Raw genomic sequence first — 14,565 nt, 5'->3', positions numbered from 1 at the left:
GAACCGTGAGAGCTGGCACAGCCTCAGGCGTGAATCTCAGCGCCGCCATCTTTTTCATGGGCGGAAGCAGCCTCTCAGAAACAACCAATTAAAATGGCGCGCGAGGTGACGTGCCAAGCATCACTGACCCCGGCATCTCCTTCAACGCGGCCCTGGATGTCAGATCCTGGGAGTCCAAGCACCCAGTCTCCGGGTGCCTTAGTGCTCCTCCTACTGCTACCAGGCCAAGCCCGCTTGCGGGTCTCCGAGTAGCGCAGGCGCCTTCCAGCGTCCGCGCCTGCGTACTCGGCGACCTCCCGCCCGCACCATGAAGGTACTCCGGCGCGCTTGGCGGCGCCGGGTGGTGCTGGCCCTAAGCGGCCTAGCGTTTTGCAGCACCACTCTGTTGTATTTAGCGCGCTGTGCTTCCGAGGGCGAGACTCCAGCAGCCGCTGGAGCCGCTCAACCCCGCGCTAAGGCCTTCCTGGCAGTGCTGGTGGCTAGTGCGCCCCGCGCGGTTGAGCGCCGCAGCGCGGTGCGCAGCACGTGGCTGGCACCGGGAAGGCGCGGCGGCCCTAAGGATGTGTGGGCGCGCTTTGCTGTGGGCACCAGTGGCCTGAGCTCAGAGGAGCGGCGTACGCTTGAGCTCGAGCAAGCACAGCACGGGGACCTGCTGCTGCTGCCCTCCCTGCGCGATGCCTATGAGAACCTCACGACCAAGGTCCTAGCCATGTTGACTTGGCTGGACGAGCACGTGGACTTCGAGTTCGTGCTCAAGGCAGATGACGACTCCTTTGCGCGCCTGGATGCCTTACTGGCGGAGCTACGCGCACGTGAGCCTGCACGCCGCCGTCGCCTCTACTGGGGCTTCTTTTCTGGGCGTGGACGAGTCAAGCCTGGAGGTCGCTGGCGAGAAGCTGCCTGGCAACTCTGCGACTACTACCTGCCCTATGCTCTGGGCGGTGGATACATCCTCTCTTCGGACCTGGTGCATTACCTGCGCCTCAGCCGTGAATACCTACGGGCGTGGCACAGTGAAGATGTATCGCTGGGCGCCTGGCTGGCACCAGTTGATGTGCAGCGGGAGCATGACCCACGCTTTGACACAGAGTACAAATCTCGGGGCTGCAACAATCAGTATCTGGTGACACACAAACAGAGCCCGGAGGACATGCTGGAGAAGCAACAGATGCTGCTTCACGAGGGCCGATTGTGCAAGCAAGAGGTGCAATTGCGCCTCTCCTATGTCTATGATTGGTCAGCGCCACCCTCCCAGTGCTGCCAGCGCAAGGAGGGTATTCCCTGATTTCATTGCATGTGCTGTAACCTCTTCGGACATAGGCCAAGCTGCCTGGACAATCTAGCCAATTGTCTGGGGTGAGCTGGTTTATCCAATTACTGTTGAGGCCTTGAGTCCTCAATCTATTTACTGATGGCCAGAGGCAGCTAACAACATCCAGTTAGTGCCCTGGAGAGTGTGTTCATTAGTGGTCTTGTGTAAGGCCTGCCCAGGGGCATCTGGTTATGGGTTTGTAGGTTGCATCTGTAACCACACACACACATCCAGCCAGAGTAATGCTACCTATCAGCCAAGTGGGGTGTGAGGGTAGAGGGCTTCCTCACTTGATGCGTTTATAATATGGATTTCTGCCCCTACTTGCACTATGCAGCTCACTGCCGGTCTAGAATGATCTGCACAACCCTGTCCACAGACTGCCCTGCAGACTGTTCAATTCATCTGTATATTGCCATCAAAATGTTACTTGCCAAAATTGCCATTGTATTGTTTGGACAAAGTTCCATCATGTTGTTACTCCTGTTTTTATCCTTTGTTGTGTACAAGTCTGGGATTTGACTTGATTTTCAAGTCAGCTAGCTTAGATAGTATTTTTGTCTCTGTAGATAGTTTGGTAAATATGATTCAGTTTGCTTGGAACCTATTTATAAATACTGTAAACTTGTGAGATAAGAATTTTAAGTTGGAAGCTGTGCAGTGGTGGTGCACACCTTTAATCCCAGCACTCGGAGGCAGAGACAGGCAGATCTCTCAAGTTCGGGGCCAGAATGTTCTGCGCAGAGTTCCAGGGTACCCAAGGCTACACAGAAAAACCATGTCTCAAACCCTGACACGAAAAATTTAAGAGTGTTTAAGTCTTAATTTTTTTTTTTTAACTAAGAAAAATACTTAAGGGTCAGAACTTGTATTTGTGGATTAATCTATTAACAGCCTGAGTGGCCAACCCCACGTCTGGGTGTGTTTAAAACTTAGAAGATTGTTTCAACTGTCCATTTCTCTTCTAAGTTTACGCATAGGTCCTTTTGTTTCTGAACAGACCACATTTAAGGTTTTTCAGAGAGCATGCGCCTGAGGACTGTGAGACACTCAACAACCATGATGTCTGCACATGTTAGTCTTTTCAAATATGGTTAGTTTTTCACACAAGCATTCCTAACGTTATCATGTTCATATATGAGCTAAACAGATGTCTCAGCGGGGTGGTGGTGGCACATCCCTTTAATCCCAGCCCTTGGAAGTCAGAAGCAGGTGGATCTCTGTGGGTTCGAAACCAATCTAGACTACTAATGGAGTTCTAGGCAGACAGTCGAGGCTACACAGAGGGACTCTGTCTCAAAAGACCAGAAAAACAAAAAACAAAAAAAAAACAAAAAAAAAAAAAACAAATGTTTCACCAAGCTGGGAACAGTTCCTTGAGCAGAAATGAAGTATTCAGGCTTGATCACTGCCCACTGTGAAATCCTTTAGTTGGTAGACTGGGAGGGTGGCACCGGTGGAAAACCAGGAGGTCCTTAAGAGCATAAGCCATTGGCTAGTACTGACAGGCAGTTCTGAGGGGACCAAGCACATTCAGCAGTCACTGAGGCCAGGGCCTCAAAGAGACTGTCCAGTCCTCTTGGTATCAACACAGGCTATAGAAGCCTTGTCACAGAACTTGGCAGTGTGATTCTAGAGACCATTTCCAAATATCTAACCTGTGTATCATTATTGGGTAGCCACTTGGACTAATGGTTTGTTGGCATATCATCACCTTGAAGTTAGCTTATTAGCATATCAAGGTCTATCCTGGACTAGACTCATATTTGAGCTGCCATGTGGGTTGCCAGGGGGCTTACCTTTGAGGCCTGGCTCTCACCAAAGCTGTCTGGTGGCAAACTCAAGCATCATTATTTCAAGTCACACAAAATGGCTTTTGAGTTACACAATGTGGTTTTTAAGCTATTGTCCATACACGCTTCCTCAAAGGCCTTCATATTCTCTGTTTCTCACTCAGCAAAGTTCCAGGAATCTAGACCCTTGAACTTTTGAGGAGACATCCCAGATTCTGCCTAAAGGAAATAGTGTTTGCTACCTAGTACCCCAACCACAAAAACTAACAGCTAATGTTGCCTACCGCCTTTTAATGTTAAAAAAAAATTAATGGAATACTTTAAAAAATATAATGTGGTTCCATGATAAATGGACAATCTGAGCTGGACTTGACTAGTTTTGCTAGATGATATTGCAATCTCTGCTATTTTAATGGGACCGATGCTTGTGGTCTTTTGGTTTTGATTTTTTGAGACAGGGTTTAGATTTATAGCCTAGACTGGACTTGAACTCAATCCTGCCTAATCTGAGTACTGGAATTATAGGCATAAACTACCAAGCCCAGTTTACATCAAGTTGTTTGTTGTTTGTTTGTTTGTTTGTTTGTTTGTTTGTTTTGGTCTGTGTAGCCCGGGTATATTCTAACCTGGCCTCTACTACCCTACATGGGGTATTGCGGATGTCATCAACTTGCTTTTAAATTCTCAGGCTGTGAATTTGAGCATGCTTGAATTCTTCCTTTTCCTTTCTACTGTTCGTCTGTCCCCCAACCCCTTTTTTAAAAACCATGCCCCACCGGGCTATTTTCTTTAAGGATGTAATATTCAGTACTAGATTGTAAAGCCCTGGATCTGAAAGAAGGGTGCTCTTGTCGGTGATTGTGACTCTCCTGCCTTTATAGCATGAGGTGATCAAGTTTTGAGGCCTATAAGGATCAGATTAGGAGGCCTAATACACTTTCTGCTGGACTCCTGAAGACAGGTTGAGCCGGCCTGTATGTACATTGTTTTTTAGACAGAGTCTGTGAGGTCCAAATGGGGTAGTTTGAGTAAAATGGCCCCCATAGGCCCACAGGGAGTGATGCTATTAGGAGATGTGGCATGTGGCATGTTGGAGTAGCTGTGGCTTTGTTAGATGAGGTGTGTTGCTGGGGGCAGGCTTTGAAGTCTCAGAAGCCCAAGCCAGATCACTTCCTGCTTGCTGCCTGGGGATCAAGCTGTAGAACCCTCAGCTACCTCTCCATCACCGTGTTATACTGCATGCCACCATGTTTCCTACCATGATGATGAACTAAACCTTTGAAACTGTAAGCCAGTCCCAATTAAATGTTTTCCTTTATAATAGTTGCTGTGGTCATGATGCTTCACCCTCACAGGACTGGTAGCTTTCTAGAGATGTTGATAGCAGCACCAAGACTCATACCAACCATTTTCTCCTGGAGTGTTTCACCTGAACTTTGGAATTGCTTGAGGAATGGTTAGGTCTCTGCCTATCAGATGAAGAAATAATCTTGAAGAGACTGAACAACATGGGACCATGTGGACATAGGCAGCCAGGACTCAAGCTAAAGGCTCCAAAGAACAGAAAACACATGGCACAGGTGCCAAAATAAAGGGTAGAAAGTCTATAGACATCACAGTTAATATAGGCTGTGGAGATTATTCACTTAGTAGAGTGCTTGCCGTGTAATCATGAGAACCAGAGATTGACCTCTACCCCGGCACCCATGTAAAAAGCCAGGTGTAGTGGTATGTGCTTATAACCCCAATATAGGGGAGGCAGAAAGAAGAATGTCCCTGAGATTTACTGGCCATCCTGGCTATTAGTGATCCCCAGGTCCCAGTATAAGACCCTGTCTCAAAAACGGAAGATGGTAGACAGCTTCTGAGAAATTCTCAAAGTTGACCTTTATCTAGCCTCCATACATACAGGCGCACGTGCACACACACACACACACACACACACACACACACACACACACACACACACACACACACCCCAACAACAACAAAACCATACTAATTTTTTGCTAACTCTTCAGGGTGTTGTGTCATACTATTCCTCCAAAGACAGACAGCTACCTGTTACACTGTGTCCATTGTGTATCAGGAGGATGAGGAAATAGAGAGATGGGCTTGTGAAACAGCAAAGCCTTTAATAAATCTCCACACAAGTATGGCCACTCAGATCGGAGCTGTAGGACAAGGACTCAGGAGTCTTGGTTCTGGCAGCCCTGAGCAGGGGCAGAAGCAGGGTTTTTAAGCCTAAAAACCATAAACACCTGTTGCCAAGTCACAGTTACAATTTCCCACCTATCGGGATTCAAAGATTAGGGGCTTTCCCCGTGTGTTCCATTGTTGTCAACTGACATAGAGTGTAATCTTTTTATTCCAACCAATCAGATTCCACTGTTCTTTCTGTTGTTGGGAATAGCTACAATGTTTTAGAGAACTAAATATACATAACAGACTACTTCTATTGATTGTTTAAGGAGTTGGTCAATTACTGGAGACTTCCCAGCTCCCCTACAAAACATAGAGGCAGTTCAACAAGTTGGAGAGTGTCTTTTCCAAGAACAGTTAAGTTGATCTAAGGGTCACCCACCACCATCACCAACTCAGTTGGTTTCTCTCTACCTCTTTATCTCTTCTAGGTGGCTCAGCCTGTCTGAGAATGTTTTTCAACGGTCCTTACACCTTACATATGCTTGGGGAATGTAAGTGTTACAACTATCCTTTAATCTCAGAATTTGGGAGTCACATGCTTTTAATCCCAGCAGTAGGGAGGTAGACACAGGAATGATATGGCTGGGCGGAAAGAGGAATATAAGGTGGGAAGAGTCAGGATCTCCCTGCAATCAGTCTGAGGATTCACAGGGACAGGATCACCCCTTTGGTCTGATGATTAAGTAGAGATCTAGTGGCTGGCTGCTCTACATCTCTGATCTTTCAGCATTAACCCTTATATCTGACTCTGGGTTTTTGTTATTAAGACCAATTAGTACTTGAGATGCAGGTGGCTGCCTCTGCTTAGGTAAGAAGTAACAGGGAACTGAGCAAGCTTTTTTTTTTAGGGTTTCAGGAGTGGGGGTGGAGCTTCCCAGGGTGGCCTGAGACTGGTGGGATTTTTGTGGTCTTGTCTTGGGGAAAGCTTAGGGATTTGGTGGGATTCTGTGGTCTGATGTTGAGACAAGCTGAGGGATTGGTTGGATTCTGTTTCTTGGACCTGGTCTTAGGCTTGGGGTCAAATCAGGATCAGAGTGTTCTTTCCTTGGCCCTGGTCTCAGGGTCAAGTCAGCAGCTGTGTGTTTTCCCTTGGCCCTGGTCTTAGGGTTGTAGTTGAACATTTTTGTTGGGATCACTAGCTCCCCAGTAATGACATGAAGACTTATCAATTATAAAAGCTCAACCATAGCTTAGGCTTGCTACTAACTAGCTCTTACAACTTAAATTAACCCATTTCTACTAATCTGTGTAGCTCCATGTAGCTTACAGATTTACATGTCCTCCAGCATGTCTTGCTCCCTCTGTATCTCCTGGTGACTCCACCCTTCTTCTTTCCAGAATTCTCTCTGTCTGACTCTACTACCTATACCTCCTGCCTAGCTAATGGTCATTTATCTTTTTATTAAGCCAATCAGAAGGTACCTTAGCAAAGACACATCTTCACAGTGTACAAAAGGATTATTCCACAACATTTCCTCCTTTTTGTCTAAAGAAAAAGGAAAAGATTTAACTTTAACGCAGTAAAACTGTATACAATAAGAACAATTATCAGGTAATTGGGCATAAGATCACTGTATATTCAAGACTGACTTGGGCTACATAGTGAGTCTGAGGTCAGCCTGGTAAAATCTCTTGGCTCAAAATTAAATGAATAAATAAAAATAAAATAAAACACCACTAAAGTAATGCTTTAGATTGGATAACATGAAGCATCAACTTTAATAGGTCAAAATAAGTTGCATGCTATCACTTTCCATGCCCTGTCCAAATCCCAAATACTGTAAGACCTTCCTGAAGGTATGTACTGGGCCAAGGTCACATGTCACAGATTTTAAAACTAGATTAAATACTTAACAATTCATTCATGTGCGTATGGTGCCATGATGTGCCTGTGGTGGTCAGAGGACAACTTTTGGTAGTCAGTTCTCAGCTTCCACTTTGTTGAGAAGTGTCTTGTTGGCCTGTGGGCTTCCAGCGGTTCTTCTGGCTATACCTCCATTTTTGCCATAGAGTGACACAATTACAAATGTGCACTAACACATCTAAGTTCCTACTTGGGTTCTGGAGGTTGTCAGATTTACGTGGTTAGCACTTTCACTAGCTAGTCATCCCCCTGAGCTCAGTTTAAATGTTTTCCCTGGGTTATGCAACAATTTTCCCTGATTTAAAACAGTCCATCTTGGAGGGAAGGTCTTTGAAACATGATATTCTGAAGGAAGATGAAACATTGCCTCCTGTAACTTAAGTATAATCATTGCATCTTGGATGGAAAGGTATCCTGGCAGTCAGGAGCCAAGAAATACCACAAAGTCACTACTGTAAGTGTAGCAACTTACAGTTCTACTACAGGGAAAGAGTTCCCTAATGCAAGTGTAACAAATTTGCTCCAGGAGGGAAGGGTTTACCCAGTGAAACTGTTACATAAGTGTTACAGCTCTACTCAGTGTAATCTGTGGAAAATTTCCCCAGTAAAAGTATTACAATTCTGCCCCTCTCTACTTCAGGTGGAAGTTTTTATAGCAGGGCTCTGCTCTAGCAAAAATATCATACCACACAACACACCTCACTCAAGAGATTTATTGGGAAGGAAAAATCCAGGAGGGTGGATGACTCCAAGGTAAGAAGCAGCAGCAAATTAAACCGGGTACAGAGCTTTTATATAGGTTTGTTTTGTTTTTTTGTTTTTCGTTTTTTTCTTAGGGTACCCTAAAGATGCCATTCCCCCAGACAACAGGAAGTAATTTTAAGGACACAATGCCCATATTCCCATGAGATGGGGTGGGTGTTTTTTGGTCATTCGGTGGATTGTGGATGTTTATCATTGTTTAGAGGGTTGCTTGCAAGTTGCTATTGGTTATAGTCAGGGAGGAAAAGATAAAAACAAAAGGGGGGAATATATGAATGGATAAAAGGGTAGATAATTGAATCTTTTTAAACTAAAATGCAACTATTAATCTCAAATATTTTACATTGTTATAGATTTTTTATATTGTTACAAATTTAGGGTTATTTTTCTTAGCAATATATATATGTGTGTGTGTGTGTGTTTCAATTCTTATCCAATGTATTGTACCTTACAGCTCATTTTAAAATATAATGTAAAGTTCTAGTCCTTGAAAGCTATTATTATAAACAATTTAGGATAATTAGGAAACATAGTTTAGTAGTTAGTCATCTATAACAATCAACCTTGTGGCAGGTATGTTTTTAAGGTCAAAAAGAAATATATTTTAGATAAGTAGATTTTCAAACACTTCAAAGATCTACAGAATATGACATCTAAGATGTTTTCATAATATTCATAATATATGGCTTTTCATGACAGTGAGTCTGCTTTTTTTTTTCTTAAAAAAAAAAAAAAAAAAGGATGATGGGCATCAAAGAACTTCCAGCTGGTGTTACAAGAAGCTTTTCCCGCCAGCCTGGTCCCACAGCCATGTATGTCAGCCCCAAATAATACACAGAGACACTGAATTTGATATAAACTTGTTGGCCTGTTACTAGTGTTTTTTAATTGGCTGGCTCTGTCTTAAATATTAACCCATTTCTATTAATCTGTTTCTACATGGTCTTATCTTACTAGAGAGAGGGTCCGGACATCTTCTCTTAAGTCCCTACATCTTGATTCTCCTTTCTACTACATCTCCCAGAATCCTCTTTGTTTCCTTGTCCCACCTATCTTGCTTTCCTATTGGCCAACAGGGCTTTATTCATTAACCAATAAGGGAAACATATTTTCAGAATGACATCTCCCATCAATCTGGAGTTTGCTAGCCCTTGCCTCGACTGCTGAGAGTGCACTGTCCAAATTGGACAAGGATACAAAAGAAGATGACTGCCAAACTTTGGCAAGACAAGGTAAACAGTTCTTCAAATTCTTACTTCACAGAAAAGTCTGTCAGACATTCTAGGCCTGTATGCCAAAGATGGATACCCCAACATTGCAGATGACTGTCCAGGATCCTCAGTGACTATCCAGGTAGCCAGCGGTCTCTGTCATTTCTATAGTTTTAGAAGTTGTTTGCTTTGCACTTCTTGTTTACTCACATAATATTATATCCTTCTCAAGTCTCTGATGGGCGTAAAGACTAGATAGTTACAGCATTTTCTTTCTTTCTTTCTTTCTTTTAAAGATTTATTTATTATGTATACAGTGTTCTGTCTGCATGTGTCCCTGCAGGCCAGAAGGGATACCAGATCTCATTACAGATGGTTTTGAGCCTTTATCTGGTTGCTGGAAACTGAACTCAGGACCTCTGGAAGAACAACCTGTGCTCTTAACTTCTGAGCCATCTCTTCAGCCCGAGTTACATCATTTTCATTGTTACCAAATTCAGAAAAGAAACTTAAAAAAGAGATATAAAGTTTATAAGGTTGAGAAACATTAAAGCTTAAGTTGTTTATCTAAGAAAAGTCTAAAAAGAAATTTTTACATTGGTAATACAGGTTATGACATAAAGCAATTTAGGTATAAAACTATGGATTCAGCAAGATAGTATAGACAGAGTAATTTCTCTGAAGTTGAAAAATATAGAGGACTTCACATTGCAAATGTAATCCTTACTTGATAATTGTTCTTATTGTATATAGTTTTACTGAAGATGTGTCATTGTGAGTAGTTTAATAAAAAGCTGAACATACAATAACTACACAGGAGAGGTTAGGTGGGACTTCCAGGCAGAAACTGAGGGGATGAATCTAGATGTGCGGGTTTCTCCTGCAAAATGTAGAGCAAGTCAGATGCATGATGTAAAGAACCACGTAGCAAAACACAGACTAATAGAAACAGGTTAATTTAAGTTGTAAGGGCCAGCTGAAAACAAATTTAAGCTAAGGCCAAGTTTTCATAATAGTAAATGTCCATGTCGTTATTTGGGGGCTGGTGAACCAAAAAATAGTCCAACAAGAAAGTTTCTACATGGAACTTTCCAGGGTGGGGATTGTTGGAATTTCAAGTCTTGAGCTTGGGCTTTTTACTTTGTAGGGCGAGGGCTGGGTTGGGCCATTAAGGTAGTTAATAGTGTTCTGTGGTTGGAGGTCCTCAGGGGAGGATCTAGCCACTTGTTTGCTTCATGGGGTTTGCAGTGGTTTCTCCACCTGAGAGCCCAGTTCACCGAATACCAGCATTTCTGTGACTCTATCTCTTCTTCATTCCCTCTCCCCATTCCTAGTCAGGTCCAGACTCTGGAGCAGAGCAAGGATCTGGCCTTCCTTGGGAAGCTGGTAAGACAAGGAATGTTCAGAAAGGAGGTGAAATAACAGGATGTTAAAAAGGGAGGTGAAACATTTCAACCCTGCAACAGAGACAGGAAGTGTCCTAAGGGACACCCTGTCCTGCAGGGAAGTCTGGGATGCTCACCTGGGATGAAAAGAACGCAAAGGTTTAAGAAAGCTCCTGAGACAGACTAGATTCAGTTGGCTCCTCTCTTGCCAAACAAGCATAAGGTACGAGAATCCTGACAACTTTAAAAGAAGCTGAACTACCTGGAAGAGTCTCAAATCAACTGGGTGACCTGGAAAGAGCACTCTTACTTATTGGGCTACCTGCATGTTGTGGAGTGTACTCTAGGTTTCCAGCTTTGTTACTCACACTAGGATAGGATACAGCTGTCTTTGAGCCATTTCTTCTCCAGTAAATAACCCCCAATAAAACCGACTGGCTCACCAGGTTGAACTTTGGTGGTATCCTTACTTCTATCTGGGTGAATAAACATTTATTTACATCTTCCCAGAAAGTGTCACACAATACCAGGCTTGGACATTCTTCACCCTTAGGCAAACACAGAGCTGTTGAGAGGTCAGATCTTCACCTGCCAAGTGTCTATTTCTGGGATTCTTTTGCCCCAGCAGCCCTTTCTCTGGGAAAAACTACCTCCCCTGAGTCTCACTTTCAACTCTGTCTCTCCGGTGCTCACAAGTACCTGCCTCTGACATCTCTCAGTTCCCATTACCCTTGGCCACATCATGCACCACACTGAAATCAACCTTCCTGGATCCTTGCCCATCTTAGGGTTACTAGTGCTATGATGAAACACCATGACCAAAAAGCAAGTTGAGGAGTAGAGTAGTTTGAATGAAAATGGTCCTATAGGCTCATAGGAACTGACACTATTGGGAGGTGTGGCCTTGTTGGAACATGTAGGGTGTTATTGAAGGAAGTATGTCACTGAGGACAGGCTTTGAGGTCTCAGATGCTCAAGCCAGGCTTAGTGTGTCTCAGTCTCTTCCTGCTGCCTTGGGATCCAAATGTAGAACTCTCAGCTACCTCTCCAGCACCATGTCTGCCTGCACGCCAACATGCTTCCCGTCATGATGATAATGGACTAAACCTCTGAACTATAAGCCAGTCCCAATTAAATGTTTTCCTTTATAAGAGTTGCCATGGTCATGGTGTCTCTTCACAACAATAAAAACCCTAATGCAGGGAGGAAAAGGGTTTATTTGGCTTACACTACCACATCGCTGTTCATCATCAAAGTCAGAACAGGAACCCAAGCAGGGCAGGAACCTGAAGACAGGAGCTGGTGTAGAAGCCATGGATGGGTGCTACTTATTGATTTGCTCCCCAGCTGCTTTCTTATAGAATCCAGGATCAGCCCAGGGATGGTATCACCCACAATGGTCTGGGTCCTCCTCCATCAATCACTAATTAAGAAAACACCTTACAGCTTGGCCTTATAGAAGCATTTTCTCAATTGGAGGACCCTCCTTTCCAGTGACTCTACTCTGTGTGAAGCTGACATAAAACTAGCCAGCACACTATCCAAGCACAGATGTGTTTACCTCCTGCCGTGCTCTACGGTTGCTTCCACGGGTCTCCCTGCTGACCCTTGAGATTCCCCAGGTGAGGGAGGCATGAAAATGAGTGGCTAGAACCAAAGAGTCCTTAGGGAAAACAATGGAGAGGTGGCAAGTGCCAAAGCACCCACAAAACCTGGCCCATGTGAGCGTCATCCGTGATTCATCATCTAGTTTGCCTCAGGTCCCCGCACCAACAAAACTTGGTAGTGTGCCCTTAGCAATATTCCCATAGACTGATGAGGCTACAGAGGAAAAATACTGTTTTGGGGCTTTCCAACAACACTGTGTAACTCATCTCGGGCAAACTGGCTTGGGTATTGAATGCTGCTCCAGATTGGGGAGAAACCAGGAGTAGCAGTGTGTGACCCTATCAGTCAACTTCATACTGTAGAATAAATGCCTTAGGTAGCAACTTCCTCTGTGAGGCCAGGCCTGGTGTGACAGCAGACCAAGTGAGCCTACATCAAGCTCTGTTTTCCCACTAAGCCAGGACCTGCCCATGCTCAGTGACTCAAGGAGAAGGAAACCTAAGACCTAGCCACTCCCTCCTGTGGCATTGGAGGGGTTCAGGCTGGCCCAGCCTTTACTGTGAGCCATCCCGACAGCCTCCCACTTCTGATCTTGAGAGGAAATGATGGATAGTCAGTGAGCTCAAGTCTCTGTGGTGGTAGCAGGTCAGTCTTGCCCTCCAGCATACTGGATGAGCCCTACCCCAGCCCTGTCATCCCTGCACTACAGAAAGAACCCTGAATCCCCTGTAAATGCTTTGGCAAGTCAGGCATCAGGGTGTCCTGCTTCCAAGAGATGTTTCTGTAGCTGGGACAGACCTAGGGGATGCTACTCCTGCGACTTCTGGGCCACTAGGGAAGTACCTGGAAAGGCCAGGATGTAGCTGGAGCTTTGGGGGGATTGAACAGCTACTTAGGAGAGATATTTCAGCGGCAGAAATGGAGTTTGCTTGGCTCCAACATATGGCTTCCTGTTTACTCCAGTTCTGGCTGCCACCTCATATCGCCAGGTCTCAGCAGGGTTGGCTTAGGGATGTGGTGCTGGGCCTGGGCTACATGTATGCATGCTGACTGTTACAAAACTGATGTTATCTGCTGGAAGAACCTGTGTGAGTCAGTGCCCCAGAGCAAGGGGCTGTGCCCCAAATTCTCCCAAACAAAGACCCTTTGTCCCTAAACCCTCCCATCCAGGCCCAGATGAACAACCCCCAAACACACAGGCAGACAGACATGCCAATAGAGGCAGCCAGCACAGGCAGAATCAGGGCTGTTTTCCATACCTGAGTGTGTTTCTCAGCCCACCTGCCTCAGACCTTAGAACTAGAGTTTGGGAGATCTGCAGGAGGCCCCAGCAGGAGGGAGAAGGGCCATGGGTTCTTAGAGCCCATAGTGGCTTCAATTGGGAGGCCACGGGTGGATTAGCCAAGCCCAGTCAGTAAGAAGTGGCTCCAGGACCCAGAAACCTTGTGCCCTGCTCTAAGCTGCAGTCTGTCATGGATTCTTTAGCTTGTCTGAGACCAGTGCTTGGGGGTCAAGACAGAGTCTCACCTTTTGGAGTGAGAAGCCTCTCTCCCTTGACCTCTTCACCCACTTTTCCCATCCAGGGAACCTCAGATGCCAGGGATGTGCTCACAGTAAGCTGATGTGAGGCTCTGAGCAGCTACCCATCCCATCTTGGAATTCCTAGCTGACTTCAGCAGGACAAATGCCACTGGGTCTTTCTAGCACTAAGGACCAGAACTATGTTCACTCCTGAGTTTGACCATGTGCCTGTGGAGAGCTCCAGTCAGCCGGACACCTGCCCCATGCTTTCTTGGTAGAGGTCTAGCAGTTCTGGCTCTTCCCAGACTCATAGCAGAGATCTTCAGAGTCACAGATAATCCTTTCCCTCCGTTACCAACAAACATGTACACATTCAGGGTGCCTCTGTGGGAACATAGCGGGACACACCCACCAGGGCTTGATATCACCTATATAGACATTAAGTTGCCTATATGAATACCCAAGTATACACAGATATGGGACAGGAGCCCCTCCAGAGAGACTCCCCACATGCCAGCCTGATACTCTGTTTTCTGCAGAATATGTAGTCTGGGTCTGAGTCTGGGTCTAAGGATGATACACTGCTTCCAAACTCAGGGGGCCAGCAGGTGGTAAATAACCCAAGGGGCCCTTAAAACAGACACAAAGTTAAGCTGCCTGGCTATATATTCTAAGACCCCAAGTATAGGCCAGAATAAGCAGACCTCTTCTACATGTTTAACCCCCCAAAGGAGAGCACAGGAGTATATGTGGGGACTGGCACTATCAAAGCTATATATTACCTAAAATGTAGGTCTTAGAGGCTTAGCCTTGCTCACGGCCAAAAGCCCATGTCCCTGCCTACCTCTTCCAACTCCTAGCTTGAGATGCACACCAAGAGGATTCTCTAGCCATCCTGGGGACC

General features: G+C 45.3%; 1 protein-coding gene across 1 annotated transcript; it reads left to right on the top strand.

Moving 5' to 3' along the window:
* The first annotated feature begins 155 nt into the window (after positions 1-155).
* B3galt6 (beta-1,3-galactosyltransferase 6) lies at positions 156-1,813 on the top strand. The gene has a single exon (XM_051173978.1). It carries the CDS (start codon positions 308-310, stop codon positions 1,283-1,285), a length of 978 nt encoding a protein of 325 aa, XP_051029935.1. The 5' UTR covers positions 156-307; the 3' UTR covers positions 1,286-1,813.
* Positions 1,814-14,565: the final 12,752 nt, after the last annotated feature.

The sequence above is a fragment of the Phodopus roborovskii genome, unplaced genomic scaffold (assembly GCF_943737965.1).
Source record: "Phodopus roborovskii unplaced genomic scaffold, PHOROB, whole genome shotgun sequence".
Lineage (NCBI taxonomy): Eukaryota > Metazoa > Chordata > Mammalia > Rodentia > Cricetidae > Phodopus > Phodopus roborovskii.
The sequence above is the reverse complement of the archived record's forward strand: the minus strand, read 5'-3'. Positions and strand labels throughout refer to the sequence as shown.